Source organism: Equus przewalskii, chromosome 14, assembly GCF_037783145.1.
Source record: "Equus przewalskii isolate Varuska chromosome 14, EquPr2, whole genome shotgun sequence".
Taxonomy (NCBI): Eukaryota; Metazoa; Chordata; class Mammalia; order Perissodactyla; family Equidae; genus Equus; species Equus przewalskii.
Genome location: NC_091844.1, coordinates 29,208,906 through 29,217,123, shown reverse-complemented (window position 1 = coordinate 29,217,123; position 8,218 = coordinate 29,208,906). Strand labels below are relative to the sequence as shown.

General features: G+C 54.5%; 1 protein-coding gene across 2 annotated transcripts; it reads right to left on the bottom strand.

Moving 5' to 3' along the window:
• Positions 1 to 1,791: 1,791 nt before the first annotated feature.
• EGR4 (early growth response 4) lies at positions 1,792 to 7,998 on the bottom strand. Of its 2 annotated transcripts, none has more exons than XM_070572399.1 (2): positions 7,387 to 7,998; positions 1,792 to 6,958 (listed from the first exon to the last, which is right to left on the bottom strand). In XM_070572399.1, the coding sequence occupies exons 1-2, from the start codon at positions 7,520 to 7,522 to the stop codon at positions 5,643 to 5,645; spliced, it is 1,452 nt and encodes a 483-aa protein (XP_070428500.1). In that variant the 5' UTR covers positions 7,523 to 7,998; the 3' UTR covers positions 1,792 to 5,642. The 2 variants fall into 2 exon arrangements, with proteins under 2 accessions (XP_070428500.1, XP_070428499.1); XM_070572398.1 differs by having other exon boundaries at positions 1,792 to 6,961; positions 7,387 to 7,959.
• Between the last annotated feature and the right edge of the window lie 220 nt (positions 7,999 to 8,218).

Here is an 8,218-nt window from a genome sequence, read left to right as displayed (position 1 = left end):
GAAACTAAAGTTCAGAGCTCAACAAATGGCATAGTCAGGATTTGAACTCAAGTCCCTGAACTCCAAAGTCTGTGCCTAAACACGGTGCCCTCCTGCCACCCCTTTGCTGTGTTAAAGCCCACTGAGCCTCTTCTGCCAAAATGCAGATTCCCTAAATCCACCTGCTTTTGCAGACAGCCAAAAATATCCATATGTTGTCTTGGTTCTACCTTTGTTGTAGCGATCTTTATTTGTCGTCACTCTTTGCTTCCTGTGAATATTCTAAAACGATTTGGGGCATGCTTGTGTATGTACAGGTGTGCTTCTGTGCATGTGTATATGCATGCATGTGCCTACAGGTGTATAATCTGCATATGCATGTGTGCATGTGTGTGTTTGTGAGTGAATGCATGTGTGTATATGTGGATGTGCACGTGTGCATGTATGAGTGTGTGCATGTGTGAGTGAATATGTGTGTATCAGGGTGTGCATGTATTTGTGTGCACATGTGCATATATGTATGTGTGTACGCATGTGTGCCCATGCTACATTTCACAGACAACACTTCCTGCTTGGTTGTTATGGGAACCACAGTTCTAAAAATGTTAAACTGAATCCCACTCCATGTGGGCCAGAGAAACCAAAAGAGAGAATGTTAAGTGACAGATACATCTGGGTGCCCAGAGCTGAGGCAGACAATCATGGGCTCAGCGAGAATTGGACAGGCACAGACCAGCCAGAAGCATGGTCCCATGGCTTGGATCAGGGCCTCAGGCCTGTGTCTTCTCATCTCTCCCTCCTGACCCTTTCCCAGCTTCATGTTCTCCAACTACCTTCCTTCCTTCCTCTTCCCCTTCTCTTTTCTTTTCTCCTTTTAGGCCTTTAGGCCTTTTCTTAGGCCAACACAATAATTAAACAGTTCAGTGTGCTGGGCAGTAGGGTTGGTGATATGGCGCCACACATGTGGATCAGATAAGGCCTCTGCCCTTAGGGGAGTTCAAGGGAGGGAGGATTTGGATAATACATGGGGAGAGGGGAGAGGACAGAGCAAAGGGAGAGATGACAGAGGAGAGTGGAAGATGAATTTGGATCACAGATGGAGGGCTTTAACTGCAATGTACTTTTTGTAGGAAGGTGGAAGCTATGGTCAGTTTGGGGTAAAACACTGCGAAGAACATTTTAGGGAAATTCCATCAGTAGTGCTGTGCAATATATGGAATGGAAGGAGAGAGAATGGAGGTAAAGGGGCCATGGGGAGTGGTTTGGTAGAGTGCAGGCTTGTCTCAAACAGGGCACAGGGCTTAGAGTGTAGGGGGAGGAAAGGGCAGACTTTCTGGGTTGCTTTGTCAAACTCTCACCTATATCCCACCTCATCAAGATTTTTATTCCTCTTCCCTGCCTCTCCAGGGTGAGAATCAGGACTTGAGTGAGCCTTTGTTACTGATAGACATGTTGAATTCCTCAGGTGCACTGGAAAGGTAAAAGGTTGGGAACTACCGGCCCAACATATGGCAGGCACTCAGTAATACTTGTGCAATGAGTGGCTATATGAATATGCACTGGTCTTGGAACTGGAAGCCCAGGTTCAAGTCCCACTTCAGTCCCTCATCATCTGTGTGCCCTTAAGAAAATCCCCAAACCTCCTGGGCCAGTTTCCTCCTCTATACAGTGAGGGGTCAGACAAGATGTTCTTATAAGCTCCTTCCAACTACATGTTATGATGTGATTCTACGTGATTGTCATAGCCATGGTGTGCATGTCTGTGGAGGGGGTTGGCATGGACTGAGGTGCTGGAAATAGGCACAGAGAGGATAAATGTGAGAAATATTTAATAGAGGAATCAACATCTTCTGGCTTCAGTTTTCAGCAATATTGTTGAATAGACAAACCAAAGACCCTCTTGCTACAGAATACATGGAATGATTCACAAAATATAACAGACACCTGAAATGCTTAGCTGAGCTTGCAAGAAAGGAAAGAAAAACTACATGGACTAAAATAAGGGAACTGAGACCAAGAGATGTAAGCATGAGACGCGCTGTGACTAACCCCAGCGGCTATGGGGAGGGAGGCATATGGCTTGACTGTGCTGACCCAGGCCCTGGTTGGAGTAGGAGGAGCTGCCTCTGAGAATTTATAACTACTTGAGTTAGAGTTTGATCTCACAACATCTGCGTGGTACAGGAACCCCAGGCCAAGAAATTAACATAAAGATAGGTCTCCATCAGTGGATACTCCTGGAATGCCTGGCAGAAGCAAACACAAAACTGCTCAAGATAAACATACCCTCAACCCAGGCCACAGAGTATTACTGCCCAGGTAAATCCCCACTGAAGATAAGCTCACAAGCCAAAAATTACAATACATAAAAAGAAACAGTGTGCCATGAATAACAATAGTTAAGACCTTGAAGAACTTCAATAAGATCCAGCAGGTCTGGGGCCGGCCCTGTGGCTGAGTGGTTGTTTGTGTGCTCCGCATTGGCGGCCCAGGGTTTTGCCGATTTGGATCCTGGGTGGGAATATGGCACCACTCATTAGGCCATGTTGGGGCAGCATCCCACATGCCACAACTAGAAGGACCCACAACTAAAAAATATATACAACTATGTACTGGGGGGATTTGGGGAGAAAAAAGCATTTAAAAAAACCCAAAAAGATTGGCAACAGTTGTTAGCTCAGGTGCCAATCTTTAAAAAAGAAAAAGATCCAAAGGTCTGAATGACAGCCTGGATGTGGGGGAAGGAGGGGTCAAAGGTGAATCCCACAGAACTGTGATTATTTAGGCAAGTCTAGGGAACCAAACAAATGATGGCTGCTGTTAGCAGAAATTGGGTATACGGAAGGGGGATTTGATGTTAGGCAGCTTGTTTTCAAAGTGGTGGTGGGATAACCGTAAGGAGATGTTCATTAGTCAGAACCATGGGGCTGCAGCTAGGGTAGAGACCAGGGCCGGCTGACTTAGAAGCCACCCGTGTAGCAGTGATAGCTGAATGCCTGGGAATGAATGTGCTCTCAAAGGAGAGTGCTGAAATAGAGAAGGAGGGAGAGCTCAGAACTAAGTCTGGGAAGACACCCACATTTTGAGGACAAGATGAAACAGAGGAGCAAGTAAGGAAAATGAGCTCTCTGCTAAGCCCTGATTAGGTTTGGGTCCTGGGTTTGGGTTGATTTTCTGATGGTTTGATTTTAATTCTTTCCATCTCTGGTCTAACATTCTCTTCCCTCAGAATCCCTAAGGCAAGCTGCAGTAAATGGAGCAGTTTCCCTTTGGACTAATAGGAGGGACTTCCCAGCTGGGAGTTCCAGAACTGGGCTGGGCTCTGGTGCCAGCACCACTATTAAGTCACTTCTTTGGGGTTCAGTTTTCTCATCAGTGATATTAGGCTTTGGTGGGCATGAGGACAAGATGGGGCACGATAGAGCCAGTAGCACTTGATGGAATGCTGGTGAAGGGGGCAAGGAGAGGTGGAGGTTCGATGCCACCCACCCACAGCTGGTCAGCCTTCTTCCTTTGTTCAGGTTGTGTGGTTTGGGACCAGTTGCTTGAAATCTGGTCCTTAATGCTCTTCATTACCCAACTCTGTGTGGAAAGTGAAGTCAGGTGGTCCACGCATGTAAGCGAAAGGTGTGATTGCTTAATAGTAAGATAATGAGAGTCATCATTGTCTTATGTCTCCTTGAATCTACCTCTTCCCTATCAGAGTGCCTGACAGTCCATCACTTGAGCCTCTCTGCAGGGTTAAACACTGCCCTCTGCTGGCTACTCTTTAAAAATGTTAACTCTCCTAGAAGAGGTAATACGAAGCCTTTACCACAAATTAGCTTATTAGGGTACAAGATACTCAGCCAGCAGGATAGCACTTAATACCTGGGGAGAGAAATGGGTGGAATTCTTTGACTTGACAGTTTTGTCTTTGGTCAATGAGACTGCAGGGGTGGAGGATGAGCACATCTGACAGTGGAGGGATGAAGAAGCCAGAGGATCAGAAGCTAGGTTGATCTGGCATCATATGACTGTAAGGCTCTCCTAATTTCAGAACAGCTCAGCTCAGAAGAGAAAAGAATGAAGCCCCCAGAGGGGCCCTATCCTTTCCTTAACAGAGAGGAGTTGTTGGGGAGGAGAAATGGGGTGCATAGAGGCTTTTAGTGGTCCAAGTCTGCCCAAGGTGGCCAGAAAGAGTGTAAAAGCTTTGGGGTTGGGAGCTCAGGGAGTAAAGAGGGGCCAAGTTTCACCTATTCCCCACTCACAGGATCATACTTTCCTCACTACCCTCCTAGCTCCAACCCCCCTGCCCCCAAAGACATGAAGGGTTTCACCTGGAAGGAGAGCTAGGGAGAAGGGGCTGTGGCAGGTGCATGGCAGGATGGTAAGTGGGCTGCTGCTTCCTGGTGAAGACCCTTTGTGGGAAGAGCAACTAAGGTGACTGTGAGCCTCTGGCAAGCACCCTCTCCTTGCTGGGTTGGGTCTGCCCATCAATGGTCTAACTGAACGCTGAGTCCCTTTTGGCCCTGACAGCATGTGATTCTCAGACAGATGCAAAGGCACCAGCTGGAGCCTCTGTGACACCCAATACTCTGGGTGTTGAGGAACAGCACTGAAATGCTGCAGTCTTCTGCTGCTGTCACTATTGCTTGGGGCTCCCTCTAGTTGCTGAACCTCTTTTACCTCTGAGTAGGAAGCCTTTCCAAACAGTGATATTAGGCTGAGGTGTCGCCACTCTAGGGGTGGGAAAAAAGCACTGGCTTTGGAGCCAGACAGATCTGTTTGACCCTGTCTGCTCCTAGCTGGGTTACCCAGCGAGTTACCTACTTTGCTTCCTCATCTTTGAAATATAGTATATGCCTGCTATCCCCAGGACTGTGAGAATTAAGGAGGATAATATATGCACAATGATTAACACCTAAGCCCCTCAACCACTCTCAAGTTCCAGAAAACACCTTGAGCCCTTAGGTCAGCTGTGATTAAATTCATTCGTTGATTCAGTACATATTTATTGAATGCCTACTCTGTGCCACAGTACCCGACAGTAGGTATGTAATGACTCCATGAGCGTGAGGATCTCCTTTCTCTTCTGGCATATATTCTCCTGACGGCGTGGTTGGGGGGAAGGGTCAGGAGCTTGGATGGCAGATTCAGTAAGCTTTTAGCACAATAATTTTAATTGCAAAAATAACCAGTTTTGTCAACTGCTTGAGAGTAGCGTCTGCTTTACAAAAATTAACAACAACAAAAAGGAAATAACCCCAAAGCAAAACGTTACAACCAATGGCTGCTGGAAACGACATTGCTGTACAAAATCCCGCGCGAGACCGGCTCCGCGCTGCCCCAGCCTGTCTCTGGGGGGTCTAGGGGAGTGCGTGGGGCGAGTGCCAGTTACAAAAGACTGCCTTGAGTCCCAAGGAAGTGCCTACTCAGGGGGCGGCCTGAGAGGACTTCCCCCAGAGCGCGGCTTCGGGAGCCCGGACCGCAGGAGCTGTCCACGGAGCTGGTGCTGAACGAGGCGTGCGCAGCGGGCTCTTCGAAGGAACTGGAAGCAGGACCAGAGGCCCGCCCCGGGGCGTGCGGGAAAGAGGTGGGAAGAGGAGCGGAAACGCGGGATGGGCCACGTCTTCTCGTGAGCGCCAGGCGGCGGCGCCCCAACCTACAAACATATTTTCCCTTCACAGGGCGGCGAAGGAGAGGCCCAACGAGTAAAAGCCAAGGCCCTTGAGCCGCTCCTCGGCGCGCGCCTTCTGCTTGAGGTGCACCTTGCTGTGCCGTTTTTTCTCATCGCTGCGCGCGAAGCGGCGGCCGCACACGTCGCAGGCAAAGGGCTTCTCGCCGGTGTGAGTGCGCACGTGTGTGGTAAGGTGGTCGCTGCGGCTGAAGTTGCGGAGGCAGATGCGGCACTGAAAGGGCTTGTGGCCTGTGTGGATGCGCAGGTGGCGGTTGAGCTCGTCGGAGCGCGCAAAGCTGCGCACACAGCTTTCCACCGGGCAAGCAAAGGCCTTGGCGTGCGGCCGCGGGCAGAAGCAACGTGCGCTGCACTTGCTGCCCCGGCGCCCCTTGCGCCGCGCCTTGGCTGGGGGGAACGGGGCCGGCGGCGGCGGCCCCGGAGGTTCAGGCACGCCACTGCTCCCGGGGATGTCCGCCACCAGAGGTTTCGGGAAGTCCGCTGCGGCGCTGCGGAGGCCCAACGGGGAAAGCTGAGGTTGTGTACTGGCCAGAAACTCTCCGCCGTCGCCGCTGCTCCCTCCCTCCCCACTAGGAGGGGTCAGGAGCGCCGGGAGGCCCTCGGCCCCCTCTCCTAAGTCACCCGGGGCCAGCGGGAAAGTGTCGTAGGCCCCCGTGGGGTAGAGTCTGTTGGCTGGGCCGGCCGGCAGCTCGGCGGGGCAGCTGATGGACAGCAGGTCTTCAATCTTGGCCCCCATCGTGGGGAAACGGGCCTCGGGGGCGGCCTGGAAGCCTCCCTGTGACCCACAACTCCCCGGGGCCCCAGCTGAGAGCAGCTCCCAGGGAGCGTAGGGGCCTTTGAAGGCCGAGGCCGTGTCCAGCGCTGGAGAGGCCGGAGGAGCCCGGAGGCCTGGCTTGACGTCGGGTGGGGAGAGTTGAGGCTCATAGAGGCACTGTGAGGGGGCACCTGCCGACGGCGAGGCCTCCCAGAACGCCTCTGGGAAGGCGGCAGCGCCCAGATCCGGGGAGTAAAGGTCTGGCGGACCCGGCAGCAAGGCGTCGGGGCCTGTGGGAAATGAGGCGTCCAACGGAGACCGGGATGCTGCCGCCTCAGGACCCGGGAAAGGCGCCAGGCCTAGGATGCCCGACATGAGGTTGAAGAGTGCCTCTGGGTCGTGCGGGTGTTCGGGTACTGCCTGGATGAAGAAGCTACCGCTGTAGCTGAGGCCGGGAGGGGGCGTGGGCGCAGGCCCCTCCAGGAAGCAGGAGTCGGTTAAGTCCCCCCCGGCGCCGCAGCTGCTCAAAGCCCAGCTCAAGAAGTCGCCTGCTGAGGAGGGAGCAGGAATCAGCTCCGGGTACATAGAAGGGCGCGCCGCGGAGACGCAGCCCCTGCCCAAGAAGCCCCTGGTGCGCATTGATACATACGAAGTGCCTTTTGCACATTCTGATCCAGCCCGAGCCGACATAGGCCCCAAGACGCACACACAAACATGCACACGCAAAACACACGTGCACAGGCATAAGGACGCCTTGATACACGCACAGGTTCCTGCGGAGGCGCTGGTGGCCTGGTGGGGGTGGGAATGGGAGTGCGCACTCCAGGACCTCCGAGGCTCCTACCGGCCGTAGGACCCCCGAGCCTGCTACCGCCCCTACCCCCACAGCTCCAGCGTCCCAATCCCTGCATGTTCTCAGGCACCGTGCGCCCCCGCGCTGCGCAGCCGTCTGAGCACCCCCTGCCGCGCTCCTTACCTCCGGGGTAGCCGGCGGCCGCGGGCGCGTCCCTGGCGGGAAGCCGGGGCAGTTCAGCGCTGGGTTCGGAGCAACACCCCTCGGTGGACTTGACCAGGAGCGCGTCGGGGCTGGAAAACTCGCTAAGGTGGAGCATGGCGCGGTGGCGGCTGCGGGGCGCCGGGGGCCTCGCCCGCTGGGCTTGGCGACGCGCAGGTAGCGGGGAGGCCGGCTGCTGCGCGCCCCGCGCCTCGTAGAACCAGGCGTCCGGGCTCCTGGCTCCAGGCGCTCACCTCTGGGAAAGGGGTTCGGGGGGCCGAGAAGCCCTTGCTCGCTGGGACTAGGCTCGGGCGGCGGTTCCTCGCCTCTCCAAAGCGCAGCCGGGCTCCCCCAACCCGCGGCCCCCCCCACTTATATAGCAGCGGCGGCGCTGGCTCAGGGCTTCCGACTCCCCGGGCCACTGCCATTTCGGGAGGCCCCGGCACTGCCGCTGTGACGTAAATGCCCAAACATGGACACAGGATGTGTGCCGGGGACTCCCGAAAAGGAAAGCTCGGGCTGTGACGTCGCCGCCGCCGCCGGGGCCGCGCCGCTACGTGCGCGCGCGCTCCCCGAGCGTGGAGCCCCGTGCGCGCCGGGGCCGCGGGTGCGCCAGGCTGGGGCGCTGCGCCGCGTGGGGCCGGACGTCCGGTAAGTGCGCTTCCCACCTGGAGGCAGCGGCCGGAGGTCGGCGAGGAAAGCCCACGTGGGTTTTAGGATTCCACACTTTGTGGTTCGAATCCTCTGTCTGCCACTTAGTAGCTGTGTCATTTAATCTCCCTGAGCATCCGTTTCCTCACCTGTGAAATGGAGA

What these genes read in the sequence shown, in the direction of transcription:
- EGR4 (XM_070572398.1), bottom strand. Translation starts at nt 7,522, where the DNA reads ATGCTCCACCTTAGCGAGTTTTCCAGCCCCGACGCGCTCCTGGTCAAG. An exon ending in GGCCGCCGGCTACCCCGGAG is followed by an intron (nt 6,962 to 7,386) that starts GTAAGGAGCGCG and finishes CTCCCTCCTCAG; the next exon opens with CAGGCGACTTCTTGAGCTGG.